The 23181-nt window shown below is 38.2% G+C and overlaps 1 protein-coding gene across 1 annotated transcript; it reads left to right on the forward strand.

The window, feature by feature from the left end:
* The first annotated feature begins 3163 nt into the window (after positions 1–3163).
* TSNAX (translin associated factor X) lies at positions 3164–22063 on the forward strand. Its single transcript, XM_081313903.1, has 6 exons — positions 3164–3328; positions 6435–6533; positions 7026–7140; positions 7904–8034; positions 18194–18318; positions 20400–22063. Exons 1-6 carry the CDS (start codon positions 3313–3315, stop codon positions 20775–20777), a joined length of 864 nt encoding a protein of 287 aa, XP_081170029.1. The 5' UTR covers positions 3164–3312; the 3' UTR covers positions 20778–22063.
* Positions 22064–23181: the final 1118 nt, after the last annotated feature.

Below are 23181 nucleotides of genomic sequence, written 5' to 3' on the forward strand. Positions count from 1 at the left end.
TGACTGCCTGTCCATCCATTCATCCATCCAAAACCCTCAACAAAGAGGCCTTCACGTAGTGATGATTTGGGCTGATGTTATTAAGAATTTCTTGTAAAATGTATGTTATGTATAATATGGGTAAGTGCATGTGTGTAAAATGTACAAAGTTTCACTCTGCATATATATTAATTTAGAAACAAAACAGGAAAAGTTGTTTTCCTTTTAACAAATATGGGCATTACTTATTCATAAGTAAATTTTAATATGGTTGAATATACAGAATCCAATCTGGATCAGTTACCGGAACCAGAGGTTTTGCCTTCTGAGCTTTTGGACTCTTGCTGGAGCCCCTCTTCAGGGAAATATTCGACCCAGATTGGATCCTGAAACATTATCCTGGGACATGCATATTTGCCTTCATTCATGGTTGGATATGGTTTGTGAAATTTTAATTTAGCCCATTGTTATCAGTGCAGCCAATGTAATTTGTAAAGCCATGTCCGTGGCTTGTTTACAGTACAATATGTTATGGGTTACCTGCCAGGTGTATTTTATTCAATGAACCTTGGCTAAGGAAACCATGACTGAGTGCTGTCCATTTCACAAATCAACAGCATAAAGCACTAGGTTGGAAACAATACTTTGTTAACAGAGTGGACATAGCAACCTAAGATAGATCCAAAGAAAGGAAGACAGTGGAAGAATGACAGTGATTTATGTTACAACCTGATGCACCTCCCATATGAAAAATTATAATAAAGGGTAAAGTTACATACTCACCAAACTTATGCAACAGGCTAGACCTTGCAAAGTTCAGCAACAATGATTTTTATCTTCCTGGGTTGTCATAGAGGATTTAGAAAACCAGGACAGCATACCCTTACATTGGAGTATTCAGGATATTTTCTTTAGACAAAATATACTGCTCAAAAAAATAAAGGGAACACTTAAACAACACAATGTACTGTATTTAATAGTAGGATGTCTTATCTTGTGTTCCCTTTATTTTTTTGAGCAGTATATATCAGTGAAGAACAGTCCTTTATTGTCTTGCTGCTAATGGCATCATCACAAGATGTGAAATGCAAGATGTTCACCTTTTTACTCTTGGTTACTAATATGTGTCCTTTCTCAATTAAATAATGTTTATTTTGGCATTTGGATCAGCGGTCCAACAATTGCTAGATCTAATAGTAACTTCTCTTGGTTTGCTGAAACAAATATTATTACACTGCACTTCTACATTTAGTCTAAACAGCATACTTTTTTATTTTATTTTATTTACTTGTATTTCCTATTTCTAAACTGCCCATCTTATTTTATCTTGACATAAGCAAATTTATGTTTGGTTTCTCTTCCCCCCCCAAAAAACCTTTCACCCCCACAAATATAACTTTTGTTCCCTCCCCCCTTCCTGCTCTCTGTCTTATACATACATGGTGTTTTTGGCTTTTTGAGTGTAGGATAATGCCAGTGTCTGCTATACTGGCAGCAGACTTTTTAATTGCACTGCCAGCCAAAAAGGGAAAAAAGGTTTAGCAGCTTGTCTCAGAGTCCAACTGTTTGTTTTGCTTCATACACTTCCTTCCTATCCAGACCATTCTGACTCACTACCCTGCAGACTCCTTGAGGCTAGCTAAATCAGTCATGCAGCGGTGTGAATTTTTACTGCCTCCAAATTAAGACTATAACATCTGCGCTGCAGAAATTGAGACAACCATTAATGGCAGTAAAGAGATTAAAAAAAAATCTGTTACTCTCTAGTGGCCATCCAGATGTTGGCAACCCAGGTATGATAGCTTTGCTCCAAGGCCCATCACACGAGCTGTCAGAAAAGTAGATCAAGGTTAGAGCGGGCAAAAAAGGTGGACAAAAGTGTGAATAGAGTGCAACGTTTTTAAAATCCAGATGATCTGGCAAAATTCCAGGTGTCTGGCCACCCTATTCACTGAACTGTCATCGTATATTTTTGTTTTATATATGTCAAGATGTTTTGATTATGCTTGCATTACACATTTTACTATATACCACCCAGAATCCCTCTGCAAAGAAGATAGGTAGTTCTTAAATATGATAGACATACAAACAACCTGGAAGCAAATTCTGTTAAGGCTTAGTGGCATTCTGTCTGCCATCATTTGGTACTGCTGTCTGCCTTGAGTATAGAACAAAAACTGACATAAGTTAAATTCAGTGATTTCTATTGGTAACTTGCTATTTGAACATCCAAACAGTGGAGGTTTCTAGTTACGTACACAAATTGAGTTTCTAATTACAACTGTGCATTGTGCCTGAAGGGATAACATAGTAGTGTGTTCATTGAGCTTTCCCTTATTGTCTCTGTAGGGCTAGGCAAAGCTTAAAACCAACTTGGGAAAAAAAGCTTTGGAATGTGCAGGATTACAAGTGCAACATCTGTTTCTGAATGAGCCACTTCTGAAGCTTTCCCTGCAACCCTGGAAACAGAAGAGGTTGGGGCAGGATGAAAGCACCTGAATGCATGTGTGGAAGAATCCCCTTATTATGCATGTGTAAGAATTCCTTGGTCCATGACTGTCTGACTTGACAGACTTTCAGTTCAGAGAACCATACCTATGACTGCCTATTAATATTTTTTTCTCTTGTACCTTAATGTTTAGTTTTCACAGTGTACACTATAAGAAATCTATCTTCTAAATATTTAATATTAATTAGCAATCAAGGAATTAAATTTTTAACAATCTAGATTTTTTCACTGTTTTATTTTCACAACGAAAACCTCCTTTTAGCTTTGATTAACAAAGTGTCATAATCGGCATATCTCAAATTTGTAAGTATTTCACGCGCCAATTCTGATTCCAGCTCTCATTCCTCCCATTCCTGAAGTTCTTATAGTTACTGTGCTGTGCACGCTTCACCCGAAGTAAAACTACGTTTCCCATAAGGTCTTGCTCGACTGTAGGTCTTAAAGAAGCCCTACAGCAAACCGGAAATACCTGACACACTAATGCCTGATTAGAGAAATGAATGGATTCTTCTGCCTGATAAAATACTTCATTATGGGTTGAGAAGAAGCCTGGTTCCTTTTCTGCCTTGGCGGAGTGGAGGTATTAATCCCAGCGAGGCTCGATTTAACAAAAATTAAGCGTGGCAATCAGGGATCGGATTAGACACCCCAAGAGCGGTGGGAGGGTGGATTGGTTGAGGTCCTGACAGGTGCGGAGACCGAATTTAGAGCTAGGGAGCAACGGAGAATCTCTGCTGAGCGCGCGACAAGCCGTTACGCGTGTCGGTTGCCGAGGTCGAGTGTGACAGAAGCGGACTTGCTGTGTCGGGATCAGCGCGGGCAAGATGAGCAGCAAAGAAGGTGGCGGTGGGACAAGGGGAGGAGGGAAGAGGCCCTCGCCCGAGGAGCAAAATGCCAGGGCGTGGGGGAAGGCCAGCGGCCCCTTTCGTCACCGGGTGCCTTTCCCAGGCTCTTTATTTAACCGTGGTTCTTCATTTCATGGCTTCGTTTCTAATAATTGAGTAACAAAAGTTGGAAGGGAGACCTTTTAATCCGGGGGTCTTCAAACTTGGCATTTTTATGACTTGTGGACTTCAACTCCCAGAATTCCTCAGCCAGCATGCCTGGCTGAGGAATTCTGGGAGTTGAAGTTCACAAGTCATAAAAGGGCCAAGTTTGAAGACCCCTGTTTTAATCCAACCCCAGCTCAAGCAGGAGTCCTATACCAGGGGTAGGCAACCTCGGCTCTTTTATGACTCATGGACTTCACCTCCCAGAATTCCTGAGCCAGCTTGGCTGGCTCATGAATTCTGGGAGTTGAAGTCCATGAGTCATAAAAGAGCCGAGGTTGCCTACCCCTGTCCTATACCATTCCGAATAGATGGCCGTCCAGTCTCTTCTTAGAAACCTCCAATGGGGGATCACCCACGACTTCTGGAGGCAAGTCGTTCCACTGGTTCATTGTTCTCACAGTCGGGAAGTTTCTCTTTAGTTCTAGGCTGGATCTTTAATAAGTTTCGGTCCTGCCTTCAGATTAAGGAGAACAGGTTATCTATCCCTCTCTTGTTAATGACAGCCCCTGAAATGTTGGGAAACTGCTATCATTGTCCACTAGGACTCCTAAATCCCTCTTGCAGTTACTGTTGTTGAGCTAAATATGAAGTGTAAAACATTACTTTTCTAGCCACTGAATTGCATTATGTTGGATGGAGCCAAGTGATCAAGTCTTGTCTTTCTGGATCTTGAGCCTGTCTTCTAAAGCAGGGCTTTTCAACCTTTTCACCCATTGTACCACTTTTAGGATATGGCAGCAAGGTGTCAAAAACATGATGACCAAAAAAAAGAAGGAAAAAAGTGATGAAGTACAGGTAGTCCTCGACTTACAACAGTTTGCTTAGTGACTGTTCGAAGTTACAATGGCACTGAAAAAGTGCCCCGCAAGCCACAGCCGAGCAAGACACCTGCCTGCCCACCCGGCAGCGCTCTTCTTCCTGTCCAAGGTTTTCATTGTTGTGAGCATTTCTGTTGATGATTGGCAGCAGGGGTGGGGTGGGGGGGTGTTTGGTTTTTATTACCCCCGTCTGCTGGGTGGTTGCAGCAGGTTTTGGTCACTTCACATGACCCTGGGACACTGTGACTGTCGTAAATATGAATCGGTTGCCAAGCATCTGAATGTAAATCACAAGACCCTGGAGATGCTGCAACATTCCAGCTGATGGGCACTTCTTCTGGGCTGAGAAGCACCAGGATCAGCGCTGAGCTCCAGCTGGAACCTGGTGCTGATCCTGGCGCTTTTGCTGAGCCCTGACAGCCCCGAAATGCTGATCCCGCCGCTTTTGCCCTGACAGCCCTGAAGCTCCAGCCATCTCTCGCTCAGGCTTGTGGGGTGCTGCCACTGGTTCAGCTCATTCTCCTCCCGCACTACCACTTTTCTAGGATGGTCGCGTACCACCTGCCAGGTGCCAATGTACCATAGGTGGTACCCGTACCACTGGTTGAAAAGCCCTGTTCTAAAGCACGAGTGTCGAACTTGCAATGTCACGTGACTTTTTTCCCATTGCTAGCAATGGGGTGGGTGCAGTTTTGGCGTGACGCATCCAGCCCGCATGCCGGCAGTTTGACACCTGTAAGTGTTGACTATTCTCCCTAGTTTGGTGTTGTTTGCAAATTTGATGAGTTTCCCTTCTATCCCCTCATTTAATTCTTTTATGAAGATGATATGATAGCAGTATTCCAATATCTAAGGGACTGCCATAAAGAAGTGGGGGTCAACCTATTCTCCAAAGCACCTGAAGGCAGGACAAGAAGCAATGGAGGGAAACTAATCAAGGAGAGAAGCAACCTAGAATTAAGGAAAAAATTCCTGACAGTTAGAACAGATAATCAGTGGAATAAGTTGTGGGTGCTTCAACACTGGAAGTTTTTAAGAAGAGATTGGACAACCATTTGTCTGAAATAGTATAGGGTTTCCTGCTTGATCAGGGGGTTGGACTAGAAGGAGCTCCAAGGGCCCTTCCAACTTTGTTATTCTGTTATGTTGAAGAGTACTGGGCCTAAGACAGAACCTTGTGATACCCCACTGCATACTTCCTTCCGTGTATATGTAGTTCCATTAAGGACTACATGTTGAGTGCAGTTTGCCAGCCACTTATGAATCCATCTGATAGTGACGCTGTCTATCCCACACTTCATATCTTACCAAGAAGTAGGTTGTGGTCTACTTTATCAAATGCCTTACACAACCAAATTTACAAGGGTTGTTTTTTGGCAGGAAGCTCTTGTGCCTGTAACAAGTATGATGAAGCACTTCATATAATGGAAGAGGCAGAAACCCACCATCTGAAATATCCTATTTATACCTTTGGTCCAGGAGTTCACATATCAGAGCATAGCATTGTTTTTGTTGCTTCTTATTTACACATGAAGCATAGGGCAAGACTGGCAATGTGTACTTCCTCAGAAAGCAGATTTTAACAATTCTGTTTTAATGGCCATTTCACTTAGAACGTATAGAAGTAATATCTGGAGAGAAGCACACATTGTCCATGAAAATAGGGAAACATGAAATGTAATTAATATTACATTACTTTTATGCCTGTTCAATCAAATGAATTTAATAAATTTAAAAACTGTTAGCTGACCCTTGAAACAACCAAAATCAGCTGACTCTGTATGTTGCCTCATTTTTTTTGAATGATAAGCTTTATCTGTTATATATGAAGTGCCATTGCCTTGTTTGACAGTTAGCTCTCGTCTTAAAATACCATGAAATCAAAGTTTCCAGATCAGTAGACTGAATCCAGTTTTCTGTACAAAACAGTGAATGGAACTGTGGACAGTTTTCTAGTTTCTCAAATGCCCATGATATCAAGTACTGTATACAATTTTCAGCTATGAAAAGTTGTGAACATTTTTTGAGAACTATATTATAATTTGATAATACTTTTTTTCAATCTTACACAAACAGGTGGCTTCAGAAAAAGGAAACATGAAAGTTTTCCACATGGTCATAGGGAAGAAAAAGATAGCATTAACGTTTCTTCATCTGTAATGACATCCTTCAAGAGTAAGTAATTTTAGAGACCTGAATTGTGTGGTTCATATAGTTGTATATGAAGTAATGATATACATGATTTTCCCATGCAATTCCTCTTAATCTATGGTAGAACAATTCTGCACCATTTCTATAACAGAGTACTGTGTTTGCAGAGATGGTTACAGATGGTTTCTGTATTGACTGCTTCATATTGTAAGTGATTACTTCCATAAAAATGGGGGATTGCACTATTTTTTCCTTTGATATGTATGAATTGGATACGATTCTTTAAAGATTTGGGTCAGAATTTTGCAGAATGAAGTTTATGAAACTTTAGCAAATTATTAACATTCTAAACAGTTAAGCTGTATTTAAATAAAGATTAAAATGTATTTTAGTAGCTTTGTGGGTTTTTCAGAACACATGAAATCTGTTTTTATACATATATATTTTGTAGAGTTTGCGTGCTCATATCTGTATTTCTAATATTGTTTTATTATATTTATCGGCATTCATTTTCAGTGTTTCAGCTGGAACTTGATACAAGACATGATAAATATGAAAGACTTGTGAAACTTAGTCGTGACATAACTATTGAAAGTAAAAGGACCATATTCTTACTTCATAGAATTACCAGGCAGGTATCTATGTTTGTCTTTCACATTTCCTGATCCCTTTGGTCAGATATGTAAAAACAAAGGAATCCTGTATAGGTAACATAAAAGAAAGAGTTAGGAATGGAGGGAAGAATTTTTTTCTATATATTTTTGGATATACAAGAGGCCAACATTCTATTCCCTAACTTTATTTTTGGACGAGAGTTTTATCCCTTCCTTAACAGTGGTCAGTATTATACTAAACATACTAATGGATTTTTTTCCCTACAAATGAAAATTTATGCAAACCTTATAATTCCCACATCATTTCATTCTTGATATGAATGGTGCTCTTAGGATATGTTAGGGTTTATATGTGTTTAGAAAAAAAGGGGATATGTTAATTCCCTTTCCATTATTATAAGTTACATGAGCTTTGGTATAGATCACAACTATTTTCAAGATAATGCTATTTTTATTTTCAAAATCATATATGTAATATTTAGAAGCAGTTTTTATTCACTGAATTACTGTGGCAGTAATAGAAAATAGTACCTCAAATTTATACTGTAAAGGGTAACTTAATCTTTGTTAATCCGAAGCGTGTTTGCCAAGTGATATAACACTTCATTAGCAAAAGATGGTTTATATATAGACAGATGTCTGGGGCTTAGTGTTTGAAAAGGATAAATGTGATACTTTTAGAGCAAAATAAAAATGACCTGTGTATAGCATATAACATTAGCTTCTTTGCTGATGTTTTAACTAGTCATTTTTAAATTTGATTGTATTCTGTGATCACAGTGCTTCCAACGTAGAAGAAATACTAGCAGAATCTGAAGTCAAATTAGATCTTGTGAGACAGAAGATAAAACAAGTAGCACAGGAATTGATGGGAGAGGATATGCATCAGTACCATAGAGCTATTTCTCCAGGTATGTGTGAAAAATAAAAAAAGCAAACAAAACTTGCAAAAGGGATAATTCTAGATATTTTATCAGTCTTGATTTTATTGCATTGGGCAACATATTGATGACATCGTTTGATTCTGTCAATGTCTGTTTTGATTCCATTAAGATATTTGGATATAGGAATTTATAACATTGAATTAGGGAGAGACTTTGCATTGTACAGAAATCAGTTGCAATTGTTCTGGGCTATCTAATTAGAGGGTTAAACCTTAATTTCTGTCGTACTTATTTCTACTATAAGAATTCTACTATAAAATTCTACTTATGTTATATAATCAAAGAGATGCAACCCCCCCCCCCAAATAAATAAATATTTACTTAATTATTTAAAAGAAGTATATGACTGCCCATCTTGAAAATCACAACTCTGGGCAACTCACAACAACAATAAAAACTACAACAATAATAATAAAAAAACAAACCAAAGGTAATAAGTCAGTCATCTGATCTACAATCTTTAGTCCAACAAACAATGAAATCTTTGGGCTTTACCTTAGTGCCTAGGGTAATTCTTTATGGCTTTTTGGAAGCTAAATGTATGGGAGCCTGCTAGATCCCAGACAGGAAGGGGCTGCTTTGGAAAAGGTATGCTTCCTGAGTCCTACCAGATTTAAGAGATGGAACCTTGAGTGTCCCCATGCTATCTAGCCTAATAGAGTGGGCAGATGGCATCGGGGAGAGCCCATTCCACAAACAACCTGGCCCCATACCATGTAGGGTTTTAAAAGTAATGAAGCAATAAATCGTATTGCACTTGGAAAGAAATCAGAAACCCAAAGCCTCTCCAGGGTTGCTAGGGTTGAAATGGAGCCGGTTTCTTCTTATACAGACTCTCGTAGGACCTGGGTCAACACTAAATGCTACCTTGGGTAGAGAAAGGAAAGGGCACGATCACCATACTGTATCTCACCCAGCGGTTTTATGTAGGTGTTAAAGAGGAACAGTGAGAGTCCTGAGGTACCTTGCATTGCAGGAGCCTAGGGCTTGACCTCCCCCTCCCCCCAAGCACTGACTGGGACAAAAGCCAAAGAAGTGAATTCGGTGACAGCCTTCTGTGAATCTGTAGCGCTGAGCAAGAGCCACAAACTTCGTTGACAACAATTGATAATGACCATTTGATCTTAATCCAGAAACCTTCCAGAAACTGATTAAAAGACAGAGCCGTACATCTGAAGCTTTCTGAGTGGGGAAAAACTGCAGAAAAATCTACTTGGTTCAATAATTTCCACAAGTCAATTTGATCAAGGAAAGCATGTTTACACTAGCCCTCAACTTATTTATTTATTTGTTTGTTTGTTTGTTTGTTTGGTTTATATACCGCCCTATTCCCAAAGGACTCAGGGCGGTTTACAAGGCAAAATTTAAAAACAATACAATATAAAATTAAAATTCAATTAAGTCTAGCCGCAAAAATTAAAATCACAATTTAAAAACATTAAACCCCTCAGTCCAGACCAGATAGCTCAAAGAGCCAGGTTTTTAGGTCCCGGCAAAATGAACGAAGGTTGGGGGCAGTCCGGAGTTCCGTTGGCAGTTGATTCCATAGGGCAGGCGCTCCCACAGAGAACGCCCTCCCCCTGGGGATCGCCCGTCGGCAATCTTTGACCGGTGGTACCCTGAGGAGGCCCTCCCTGTGGGAGCACACAGGACGATGGGAAATTGACGCTGGCAGCAGGTGCTCCCTTAGATAATCCGGGCCCATGCCATTTAGGACTTTATAGGTCATCACCAGCACCTTGAATCTCACCCGGAGGGCAACTGGAAGCCAATGCAGCTCGCAGAGAAGAGGTGTTACATGGGAGTATCGGGAGACTCCCATCACAACTCGCGCGACTGCATTCTGCACCAGCTGAAGCCTCCGAGTGGTCCTCAGGGGTAGCCCCATGTAGAGAGCATTGCAGTAGTCTAGTTGGGAGGTCACGAGCGCATGGGTGACTGTGCGTAGGTCATCTCGGTCCAGATAGGGCCATAACTGGCGCACCAGGCGAACCTGGGCAAAAGCCCCCCTGGCCACGGCTCCTATATGATCTTCCAAACTGAGCCGTGAATCCAGGAGGACGCCCACGTTGCGGGCCCTATCAACTTATGGCAAGTCATTGAATGACCAAGGTTATGACACCTTCAGAAAGGGTTCCTAATGGCCTGTAAATCATTTCTGCATATCCTAAAATGTGCTCTTCCCCCTGTGGTCTTATGATAGCAATATCTGGGTACTCTGGAACTTGTTTGCACTTACAATATGGGCATTCAGCAGGAAATTGCCTGCCTGCCAAGAGGACTTGTGTTACTGGGGGTGGCTGAAAGAGCTCTCCTGGTGAGAGAGCAGAACTGAAGATCTGAGCTCCATTCCTGCACTGAAGGAATTGAAAGAATTCCTTTCCACATGTGAAGGAAGTGCTGACATCCTCCGGCAGAGTGGAGAAACGGAGCTCAGATCCCCAGGTTACTGCATCTTACTGAAGGAATTCCCACCTACAAGTGAAGGGAAGATGATCTTCTCATGAGAGGTGGAAAGATGGAACCCAGATTCTGAAGATATGAGCTGTCTTCATGGGAGCTGAACTCCTTTGGCAACTCTTTCAGCCAGCCTCTAGAGACAAGAGGAAGCCAAAATCCGAGCAGAGCAGCAGTGCAGCAACGTAAGGAATGTGGTTTGCCTCAGGTGAGTGGGAGTATGAATGAACCTTTATTATCAAAGTACAACAGGTGTACAGTGAGATTGGCTGAGCCTCCCTTCGTACAACCCCCCACCCCCCGCAACTCACAGTGACAGCAAACCCACCATCTTGTTACACCATGCGAGCTAATTGCACAACGCGCCGGCCCCACAAGTCTATCATACGTAGAGTTATTTCCCATTCAGGAGCCTGACAGCCCATGGATAGAAACTGTTCTTCAGCCTGTTGGGGCGGCTGGCTATACATCTATCTATCCTACCCAAAAATCCTGTTTGAATTTTGGGAGGGAGGATTTTCAGCTCCTGAGGGGAACCTCCCAGGGAGATCCTCTTCCAAGGCACCTTGCAGTCGTTATCTGGGACTCTGTTCGCTTAATGACATCCACTGGGATTGCCAGAATTGTGGGTGTTGAGCAAAGCAGTCCTGGCAGTCTTTGGACATCTCACTTAATGACCACTTCATGGGATTCTGGTCACAATTGTAGTAGTTAAACGAGGACTATTTGCATAAAAAAAGAAATACACAGACACTAAGGTGGTTCAACAGTACACACCTATTTAATGCTGCAAAAGGAAACGGAAAAGCCAGGCCCACAGTTCAATTTGGTACAGAATTACTAATGACACAGCAATTATTTCAGTTTGTTTTACATTTTTAATTAACTAAAAGACCTACAGTAGATGGGTTCTAATTAAAAAAAATCTGGTCAAATTTTAATGAGGTACTAGGACTGCAACTTTTATACTTGGTGGAAAATGGTACGGTCAGGTATTGTCAATATATAGCTTCTCACACTATCCCTTACTAATTTTAGTGATTCTCTTAAATGTTAGCACTTTATAATGAAATTCTACAACATTCAATTAGCTCATCAGAAGAAGGACAGTTTTCCCAAATTAAACTCTGTGAATGTTCAGTAAGAAAGAATGCGATTATTTTAATTCTTGGAATTTTTACAAAGTACTGTATTTCTTCAAATGTTTTATAGGACTGGATGAACAGTTGTATTAGAACAATGAATAGACTCAGAAATATGGAAATAACACCTCTGTATCAGTCTCAATAATTCAACACTGAGCAAGATAATGGCAGAAATCCTTAGAAAAATAAATTGGGAAAGCATACTAATTATCCAAACTACCAGAACTAAATTGATACTTTGGAAAGCAATAGAGTGCTTACAACAAATCCAAGGATTTTTAAGCAGGAGTTAAAAAATCACATTCTTGGGTAGTTTTTCAGACCACGAACCATCAGTAGAATCATAGAAACTGACAGTGATTCAAGAAATGTGGAAGAATTTACTATTTGGTGTTTCATATGTAGCCTGAGCTCCAACATAAGAGGTTTTATCTAAATTGTAATCAGAACTATATTAAACAAGTCAGTATTGATGAATGAACCTCCAGATGTTCAGGGATATAATTGATTTCTACTCTAAAGTTTGTGAGTGCAGATTACTGCACTGTTGCATAAATCTCTGTGTGTACACTTATTACTGTGCGTCATACAAGATAAGAGGCTCTTGCTGAAGATTTGAAGTCTAATAAAACAAGGCTCATGAGAGAAAGGGCACCTGGAGAAACGAGAAATAACATGCCAGATGCCAACTAGAAATAGCCAAGGAAGACCATAAACAAAAAGGAATAAGTAGATCAATTTTTATGTCTTTTTTTTTAAAAAAATAGATCACTAGGAAAAGATTGTTATAGGCCAGTGAGATATAAAAGCCACAATTCAAAAAATATAATAGGACTTGGAAGATGATGCTTCAAAATATTTTAGGATGAAAGAAATAGCTGCTGGCTTTTTCCTTTGTTTCTGCATGTGTTTCCAATTTCAGGTCATCAGTGATCTATATTGTGCTTGGGAACGGAAATGCCCACATTTGGTCTTTCAGTGCTGGTATTGTGTTTAGTTCCTCAGGGTCTGAATTGTTAGGTTCATTACCTTGATCCCCTTTTGAGAAAGACCTTGTGTCATGATGGTGCTCTGATTGCTGTCAGACATTTTAATTGCTTAGAAAAGACAGAGAATATTGAGAATCATATTAGTAGACAAGGATAAAGATCTCATTGTGATCTGATATTAACATCCAAAGATTAGACTTCCACAATGTTTGGGGAGAAAGAGGCCAGAGTCTGCACTTAAGTTAAATAAAAAAGTATTACAGAGATACTGTATAGACTTCTTTTGGTTTAAGCATTCATTTGTTTTAATATTGCAATAGGATTGTGGTTTAATACTTAGTTGCTGTGAATTGGGCTTGACTGCTGGTTCCTGTATGGACTGTTGTTCACTGTTTTCTCATCTTTAGCCAGTATTTTTAAATACTTAGTTTTATTTCTCCCATTTCCAATAGGTCATTTGCAAAAATCTTCTAGTGCAGATGATCACTAGATAACAGCAAAGGATAATACTTGTGTGTTACCTAATGGTTGTCTGGATGTTTGTAACCTATGTATGGCAGCCCAGTCGTGTTGCTTTTACATTTTTACATTTTCTAGAATGTTTTTCACTTGAGGCAGCGATGTAATATTTCAAATAGGTTTTTGAAATCATTCTTTCAAATTGTTCAAGGAACAGAGTAGTCAAGCTATACATGTTATTGCTGAAATTATTTTGAGGGCCATCTGAAGCATTAAAAAGGTTCTATTTTATACTGTTCACAAGAGCTGTTGTTTTTTTGGAAAATATGCACTTAAAGGTTTGACTTCAGAGGTTTTAGCACTAAGTTTTAATGAATAGCATTTGAACTTTTAATGGTCAGCAATCACAATAAGATCATATTGTACTTCAGAAATTTTGTATAGTATGGTACCCGTTTTATGGTATAGCATTCAAACTTTACATAATCAAAAAGAAATTGTAGGATTTTGGTGACATGCTGAGAAAAAGTAACTGAAGATCTTACTCTGTACATCCTAACTAAATTGGTTGTATTGTTTTATTTTATTTAGATTTTATCAAAAATGGTGCAACAATAAAGGCTAAAGAATGGAATAATCTGTTAAATTTTTTAAATGTAGTTACAGTAGTGACTGTAACAAAAAAAATCTAACAAGGCTACACAAACATTGAGTGTAATAATCATATCTATAAATTGACGTGCCATAAATACGATTCCTGGGAATATTGCTTGGCGTTGGTTGTTACGAAATGCTTTTTTTGGGGTTACTCCAAGCCACTGTTCTTTGACTTAAAGATAAAATAATTCTGGCAAAGCACTAAAGAAGTTCCACTTTTTCCCTCATTAAGAGTAGTGCTAATGGCATTCAGAACATTTCCCCTAAGGATACTCATATGAGCTCAAATGCTGAGTATAGTACTAATAATTGAACAATAACAAAAATGATGACTGTTCTCTACACATTTCTTAAAGTACAGATTGTCCCAAGGGATAATTAAACAAGCAAACAAAGATACGCTGAAATAACTAGTTAAAAAACAAAGGCAGACCAACTTTTGCACATTGTTATTGTTATCTTTTTGTGGTTACTTTTGAAGTAGGTTTGCAATAATAAAATCTCTCTTTCCTACTCTGTAAAGGATACATATCCTTTGGAATATATGAACAATTCGTCTTTAAAACTGAAATAGTGGTAGACAAATGCAAGACTTATTTTGCACAGTACTTGCTTTTGTTATTCTAATAGTGTTACGTTGGTTGAAAAGTTAATTTTATTTAATAAAGGGAATTCCCATATACTTCAATTTAGTGCCTTACATTAAAATAAGATTCTTCCTTAATATTAATGTACTCGTATCTTGAAACATGTGAATAAAGTATCATGATAACTACTTATCGCCTTACTACTTTGCATATTCTGTGCTTGTTTAGTTGGAAGTAAATCCTAACAATTTCAATAAAACCTCTATTTTGCAGTAAGTATGCATATTTTAACTGTATAGCCTTATATGTCTTCCATAATCCATAAAGCACTATTATTATGCACTACAAAATATAAGGACGACATAATGTAAAATTTGATAAAGGAAGAATAGCAGAGGGAAATTCCCAATATAAATGAGCAAGGAAATTGGTTTGTGTTTGAACTAGAAAAGAACATAAAAATGGAATTTTATCAAGGTTTCATGAAAAGGTGTCACACAGGTGCTTTGGTAAGCAACTCACAGGAGCAGAAAAGGAGAAAGAGCAGAAGACCTTTGAAAAGTCTGTTGTGGAGCTGAATAAGTACAGATCTAGGCAAGGATATATTATGATAGAAAAGAAAAAAATGGGTGACTTCTGAAAGTAAACTGTTATCTCATGAAGAGGTTTATAGAAGGGTACTATTTGACAGGAGTATGACAAATAGCCCAGATTGGGTTAATATTAGAGAATACGGAAGAAAATCATTCTTTGAATTATGTCCAATTATAATATTTTGAGAATTTTGTGGTGGCTGTGACAAACATGGCAGGTGAGTCTGGGTCTTTTTTAAACAAAACAACAAATTGTGATACAAGTTGCTTACATTAAGAAACGCTCTGCCTCCTGGTCACATGACCCAGAGCAGAGCTACTATAAAGGAATGGGGGGGAAAATCCAGAAGTCTGCTTTCTGTGCCCTGTTCTTTTCAATCCAGCATGATATTGAAAATCGTGTAATCTGGATCAAGGCTGCCTCTGAGTCCATCCTTAGGAGAACTCCCTGAAAACTAAACAGAACAGAATCAAATTTATTGGGGCAGGGGGGACGTTGGCAAAAGAAAATTGAGTATAAAAAGGAGCTGAATCTCGCTAGGGGTTAAAGAGCAAAACATTCCAGAAAATAATGGTGGAGCCCTACAAGAGACAAAATTGGGCAACAGATTGGAATGTTGCCAGCAGCTCCATTCTAAGCTCTTTTTCCCCTAGTCATGCGGCCAGAAGACCCTATTGCAAGGGTCTTGTGCACACATATCAAACACAAAGATATAAGCAGAACAAAATATAAATGCTTCCTACCACGACTTCTCTAGTGGCATTGGAAAGAATTCTAGAATCGTATTCTGCATACTTTCCCTATTTGTTTATATGCTAATCTTATATTTTAAAAGAGATGAGAGAGAAAAGGGAGAAAAAGTTGGACAGTATAAAAGGAACACGTATTGATTTGATGTATCTTAAAGGATCTCCATTCTAAGCTTTCTTGTAAGCTACTCACTTCCCAGCAGTGAGATTTCTAAGTAATTTTTTTCTTGGAAACAATCCAAAACTAAAAGCAGGAAGATGTTGTTGGATGAAATAGTGAAGTGGGATAGGGATTTTTTTTTTCCACCTTGGGAATTATTTGTGAAAATAACGGATGTCCTTCCATTAAAACTACAATATATTTAAACATCCTTTTACCTGCTTAGCAAAACCACCTTTTGTCAAGCTCTTGGGTCATTTTAAATGTTAATACCAAGCTGCTTTTTGTGGAGAACTTCTGAAAGGCACGTATTTAATGTCAAACATTTATTGTAAGAAAGAAGATGCTGTTAAAACAATTCTCAGTGTAATCTAGGACTAATGTGTGTAGAATATTTTCTTCAACTTGTAAAGTTCATGCAACATGGCTACTCGTGAGCTTCCCTGCTTTCCAATAAGTGTACGTAATGCAAGGTGTCTATGTACGTTTAACGTTATGCGAGGCCTAGGACTCGCTCTCAAGAATGTTGGCTTTTCTTACACCTTCCCAGAAGGAAGGCACATTCCCTCATTTAAACACTGGTGTCTTATGGGACCTGGAGGCCTTCCTTTTCAGTGGCTGCTCCTGTGCTCTGAAACAGTTCCCCCTCCCACATGATGTATAACTGACCTCAACCTTGCTGGCCCTGAAAAACTGTTTTCCTCAGTCATTGGGGTCTAATTGAGTAGAGTCCCCTTTCATCTTTCTCTTCCTCTTTTACTACTACAGGTATCAAGGGGGAGATACAAAGTTTTGGTTCTTGCACTTCTCGTGTCCTCAGCCATTGCTATTTGATGCTACTATGTGCTGTGGATTGTTTTAAATTATCCTGTTCAATTTGCCATTTTATATACTGGGCTATTGTTTTAATTATATATGTTTAGGGGTTTTTTTGTTAATATTTATTTTTATTGTATGCTGACAGGATCACATTATTTGATTTTGGTGGATATATAAATGCTTGAAACAAACAAACAAAGAAACACATCCTGCTTTTCTATTTTCATTTCAATGCAGTCATGACTTACATATTATCTAACGAATCCCTCACAATTTAAATTGTGTCTTATGTACAGATTATATCTTTAGAAAAATGGCGGGGCAACTATCAATGAGCAATTATCTACAGAATATAAAGGTTAAGATAATTAAACGTATATTTATAAAAACAAACAGAATAACCCAAATTTTGTTATATATTTTTTAAGTTCCTAAAAATTGAAGACCAGCATTTAATTCTTTTCAAGAACTGAAAATACATGCAGTAATTTATGCTGACCATTTTTTCCATAGGTTAATTCTCCCCTTAATCTCATGTTCTCTATGGTTTACAATCTTTCAGTCATGCTGATTTAATTTCCAAGATATTTTATTACATTAGCTTGGGCAGGGAGAAACATACATTTGGATAGTTTGCTTCTCCAAGAATCATTGCAGTAAAGGCTAATTTTATAAAATACTAATTTTATATTTTTTAAAAATACTTGGGAGTGCAGTTAATAAGTAGCTTATTAAGTTAATAAGTCGCAGTTAATAAGTCGCTCAGTGAGACACTGGTGAAGCAGGCAGAGCAGCGCCTGCATTTTCTGCATCACATGAGAAAAGTACATCTTCCTTCCGCTGTTCTTACCACTTTCTACAGAGGGACGATCGAGAGCATCCTGTCATACAGCATCACAGCCTGGTTTGGAAGCATCACTGCTTCAGGCAGGAAGGCGGTGCAGAGAGTGGTGAGGATGGCTGAAAAGATTATTGGCAGTTCCCTGCCTTCCATCCAGAACATAGCATTTAAGTGTTGTTTGAGCAGGGTCCGCAAGATTGTCTGGGACACTACACGTCCTCTTCATGACCTGTTTTCCTTGTTGCCTTTAGAGAGGAGGCTCTAAAGTGTCCTCTTTCTGTTATGTATTCAAGATGGACAATGATTAATATTTATGTTATTTATATGAGTGTAGGTTTATACATATGGTGTATATAGCATGTTTAAATGTGTGTTATGTACTGTGTGTGTACACTTTGAGAGCAAGCAACTAAATTTCATTTTTAATGTGTGCCAATGTGCTCACAATAAAAATGATAATAAAGGTTATCTAATCTAAATCTAATCTAATCATTGCAACTAAAATTGTCATATACATACTCTAAAAGAGTCTCCAATACATAACCGAGAAAAGTCTGTGTCAATCAAAAAGTGATTAAAAGCTGACATTCCCTAGAATATCATTTAAATTTTTTTATTGTGAATCCCTACAGTGTAATAATATACTTTACATTTTTCCATGTCAACCAGGTCTTCAAGAGTACGTGGAAGCTGTTTCATTTCAGTATTTTATCAAAACCCGGTCATTAATTAGCTTAGAGGACATCAATAGACAACTGGTATTTGCAGAAGTTAATAAAGAAGAAGAAAGGAAGGTACCATAATCTTGTCTATACAATTTTCGCAATTCATTGATCATTTCTAAATGGATATTATAAAGAATTGGTATAGAAGATGGACAATAAGCTAATATTTGATTATGAAAAATCTCCTTGTGTTCCTGCTTCCTGCAAGTCTTTCTTCTTGTTTTGTCTCCCTTTTTCAGAGGCGGTTTGAAAATCCTTACTTTTTTCTTTTGGGGTCAGGGAAAAACTGAAGAAAAGCAGCACTGGGAATAAGTTAGGAGTGTACAACTGATATTGTGGTCCTGTGACAGACAGAATGAAGAAAAGAAAGGTTTCTTTAGGGTAAATGTCTATAGTAGTTGGAAGTCTGAACTTCCTTTTTTCAATTTCTTTTTTTTTCCTCTGAAGGTTGCAATTATTTTCCACTTACAAAATTGGCTTTAAAAAAAAAAGCTTATCAGGCTATACTAGGGATACTATATCTAGACTTCAAAATTATAGGAAGTTCCAATTCTTGTCTGCCACCCCATTGTACTGTCTTCCCTCATCATCCCTTATATCCGTGGGCTGGGTGCGTCACGCACAGGCCACGCCCACCCCAGCTCCGCAAAAGCAAAAAAAAGTCACGATACGTCACGTGACACGATCGACTTTGACACCCGTGCCTTATATGGACCCTCTAGCTTGCCATAGCTCCAGGCATTCTACTAAGCAGCAGCCATGCAGTATTAGGCTAGCCAGCAGCTGCTTGTCCTTTCCTCTGCTCAAAATGAGTACCATCCTTCCATCGCTTGTAGAGCTTGGCAGAAGGAGTACTTAGCTTTTCATTTCTGTTCTTAAGGGTTTTTTGCCCTTCAAATTTGGGATTTATAGTTAATCTGATCTTGCTGCTTAAAAACTGCATATATCTAATCCAGGGTTTCTCAATCTTGTCATATAAGGCTGTGTTCAACTTCCAGAATTTCACAGCCAGCCAGCAAATTTCCATTCTTCTTTAGTCTCTTCCTCTTGTAAACTGCGTCTGTGAAATTGACAAATGGTTGGACTTGCATGTACCTAAGTGTCTGGTAAAGCAATCGGTTTCTTGAAATATCACAACCTCTCTCAGTTGATCCTTGGATAAAGAGTGCATCTTGAGGATAAATTTTATGTGTATTTGTTGATTATGGGATTATTTTTTTTAGTTCAGTTCATTAAGCTGTGAAAACTAACAGCAATATATAGAAGTTTGTTCCACAGTGGTGATGATAAATATATAGTAGTGGCAAAATATTTATTGTTTTCAAAATAGAAATACCGGTAATGCAAAAATAGAAATAGAAAATACATATACAGATACATATGCATCTTCTCTTTGATTTAGAGACTGGCATCTTGCCAGCTGAAATGAGACTTCCATCAAGAAAGTCATCCATTAAAAAGTTCCATAGCAAAGCCATCTTATTTCTAAAAATGTTTTTGTTAATTTCCTGAAATTAGAATAGAATAGAATAGAATAGAATAGAATAGAATAGAATAGAATAGAATAGAATAGAATAGAATATGGAAGGGACCTTGGAGGTCTTCTAGTCCAGCCCCCTGCTCAAGCAGGAGAATCTATACTATCTCAGGCAATTGACTGTCTAGCTTCTTCTTGAAAATGTCTAATGATGGAGTGCCCACGATTTCTGGAGGCAAGCTGTTCCACTGGTTGATTGTCCTCACTGTCAGGAAGTTTCTCCTTAATTCCAGGTTGCTTCTCTTTTTGATCAGTTCCAACCCGTGTTTCTTTTCTGCCCTCTGGTGCTTTGGAGAATAACGTGACCCCCTCTTCTTTGTGGCAGTTGGAATGCTGCTATCATGTCGCCTCTTGTTTCTTCTTTTTTTTAGACTAGCCAAACCCAAGTCCTGCAGCCATTCTTCATATGTTTTAGTTTGCAGGCCTTTGATCATTTTAGTTGCTCTTCTCTGAACTTTTTTTCAAGGTCTCAACATCTTTTTTGTAGTATGGTGACCAGAATTGGTTGCAGTATTCCAGATGTGGTCTTACAAGGGTTTTATAAAACGATACTAATTTACAAATTGAAATTTCTCTTTGTAATAAGCTGTTTTGTATTATGTTGTATTACTAGCCATCTTCGGATTCTCCTAATAATCAAAATGACACCTGGAACATAAAAGTGACACCTGTGGATTACCTTCTGGGAGTGGCTGATCTAACTGGAGAATTGATGCGGATGTGTATTAATAGCGTTGGCAATGGTGATATAGATACACCATTTGAGCTGAGCCAGTTCCTCTGTCAGATTTATGATGGCTTTTCTTACATTGGTAACACTGGACCGTATGAAGTTTCTAAGAAGCTCTATACTTTGAAACAGAGCTTAGCTAAAGTGGAGAATGCCTGTTATACACTGAAAGTCAGGGGTTCTGAGATACCAAAGCATATGTTAGCTGATTTATTTTCCAGTAAAACAGAAATAATTGATCAAGAGGACGGGCTTTCCTAACCATACTGGGAACCTCACAACACACAAGATCAAGAAATACAGGATCAGAGCAAAGCCAATCAGAAATCTTAGCCATAATTCATGTTTTATGAATAGCTGAAGTAGAATATGTTGTATTCTAAAACTCTTATTGTGTAATGATTTAACGTGCCCACCAAGCTTATTGCCCAGTGAAAATATTGATTTTATACAAGGACCACTTCTTATGTTCTCTACTTTAGTATTGTGGGCATACTGCAGGTTACCTTAAACCAGGTATCAGTGAAGGACCATAGTCTGTAATATACATGCAATATGATAACTGTTTGCTTAGCTTTGTTTTGTTGTTGCTTTTATCTAAATGGTTAAAGTCTTTGACCTTTCAGAATGTTCTGGGGTTAAAATTTACATGTTGATTTTTAAATGACCGAAGAGAAAGTTAATTGAATAGAAAAGAACCTAGGAAAAGCTAACAGGTTTAGCTTACATTATTCTTTCATAGGATACCTTTCTGTGTATCTTAATGATGACTTTTTATAGAAGGTTAATACTAACACCTTGGAAATTAAGCCAGACAAAAGCAAAAATTTTGTGAAGAGTCTTAGCATAAATAAAATTTGGAAGCGAATGCTTGAGAAAGTAAATAAGACAAATATTTGAAATATGTTTTAAAATTGAAGTTGACAGAATTTGTAAATTATGTATCTACTGTATCCTACATGTGTTCTTTAAAGGATTACGATATTGTTTTGTGTTTTTAGTTAATATCTTGGTTCAAATTCTTGATTAGCGACTCCAGCTTAGACTTTAACTTCCTTTCTGTGAACAGAATAGAATTAAATTTATAGAACAGGCTTTCCTGCTTCCCTTTTCTCTGTGTAGTCCTATATCTCTTGTAAATCTGTTCCTGAGAACAGGGAACTCTTGAGCATGGAGTGGAATAAATTATAAAAGGCCTGGTTGGTAGTAATTCCATGTATAAATGAAAGAATTCAGGATTCCAGTTATTGTGTTCTTGGGGAAATATAAAACGTATTAGTAGGTGAGAATCCAGGCTCTCCACTATACACAAACCCACTGAATTTCCTACCACAGAACTTCCATGTTTTTATATTGTTGATATTTAGCATGGTCTGTTTTCAGTATATGATATAGTAGAGCAGTATTTCTCATGTGATAAAAATTTAGAAAGCAGCGTTTTCCTCCCATTATAAGGCTTAATGATGTTTATATATTTTTATATAATAAACAAAGGAATCTTGTAAAAGTATTGTTTGGCATTTGTTTTTCTGACAAGACAATTTTTTTCCCTTTTCATACTTTAATGAAAGGAAATCCTTTCTTCCCTGACACTTTCCAGTTTGCCACATAGTAAATTTGCCATGTAATTAATTTTTTGCAAAAAAAATTAAAATTTCTAATTGTAGTGTCGCTCATAATGCTCACAACTTTGGGTTGGCTTGCCATTCAAGATAAAAGAGGTATTGGCAGTTCGTTGCTTGTCCTGTTTCCAATATTTTATTTGTGGAGAGATCAAAAGAAAAACTTTTGTTTGATTTTTGATGGGTCAGAGGCACCCATGGTTCCTCCTTTAGCACTTACAAGATTCCCTGCTGATTTTTTACCCCATCCCCAAGGGGATGGTGGCAGTGGCATATTGCAAACAAAATGGCTTAGGCCCGGGATATTTGCAGGACCGTCTGCTGCCAGGAACGACTTCCCATTGCCCGGTGCGCTCACACAGGGAGGGCCTCCTCAGGGTGCCGTCAGCTAGACAATATTGGCTGGCGACCCCCAGGGGGAGGGCCTTCTCTGTGGGAGCGCCTGTCCTGTGGAATCAGCTTCCCCTTGAGCTCCGGATGGCCCTGGATTTCCGGTCCTTTCGTCGCGACCTCAAAACATTTCCATCAGGCTGACCTGGACTGATGATAGGGGTTTTTAAAAAGAAAATGTTTTTAATATTTTATCACTGGGGCTTGTTAGTTCAAGCTTTTTTTTAACATTTGTATTATTGTGTTTTATTGTTAGCCGCCCTGAGTCCTTCGGGAGATAGGGCGGCATATAAGTCCCAATAATAAATAAATAAATAAAATGCCAAAATTTAACATCTTTACAAAAATGCCTCTGTATGGCCCCTCAGAGATCCCATAAGCAATATTTTGAAATGAAAATGGTGAGTAGCTGCAGTCAGGTACTTGGTTTTGAAATCTGCTATCTACCAGAAAAAAAGACAACAGTATGCTGTGGAGAAAAATGCTATTTGGGTGTCTAGAGGGGGTAATGATCAATTGCTTTGTCAATCTTTTTTCTAGAAAATGTGTTTTGAGTCATGATACATCTACTGTACTCAAACTTCCAAATTGCTCACCAACTCAAAAAGTTGTCCTACGTATCTGAAATACATTTACCTAGGCAGTAGTTAGTT

The sequence above is a fragment of the Vipera berus genome, assembly GCF_964194415.1.
Source record: "Vipera berus genome assembly, chromosome: 1".
Taxonomy (NCBI): Eukaryota; Metazoa; Chordata; class Lepidosauria; order Squamata; family Viperidae; genus Vipera; species Vipera berus.

What these genes read in the sequence shown, in the direction of transcription:
- TSNAX (XM_081313903.1), top strand. An exon ending in TGTAATGACATCCTTCAAGA is followed by an intron (nt 6,534 to 7,025) that starts GTAAGTAATTTT and finishes ATTCATTTTCAG; the next exon opens with TGTTTCAGCTGGAACTTGAT. An exon ending in ATAAAGAAGAAGAAAGGAAG is followed by an intron (nt 18,319 to 20,399) that starts GTACCATAATCT and finishes TTGTATTACTAG; the next exon opens with CCATCTTCGGATTCTCCTAA.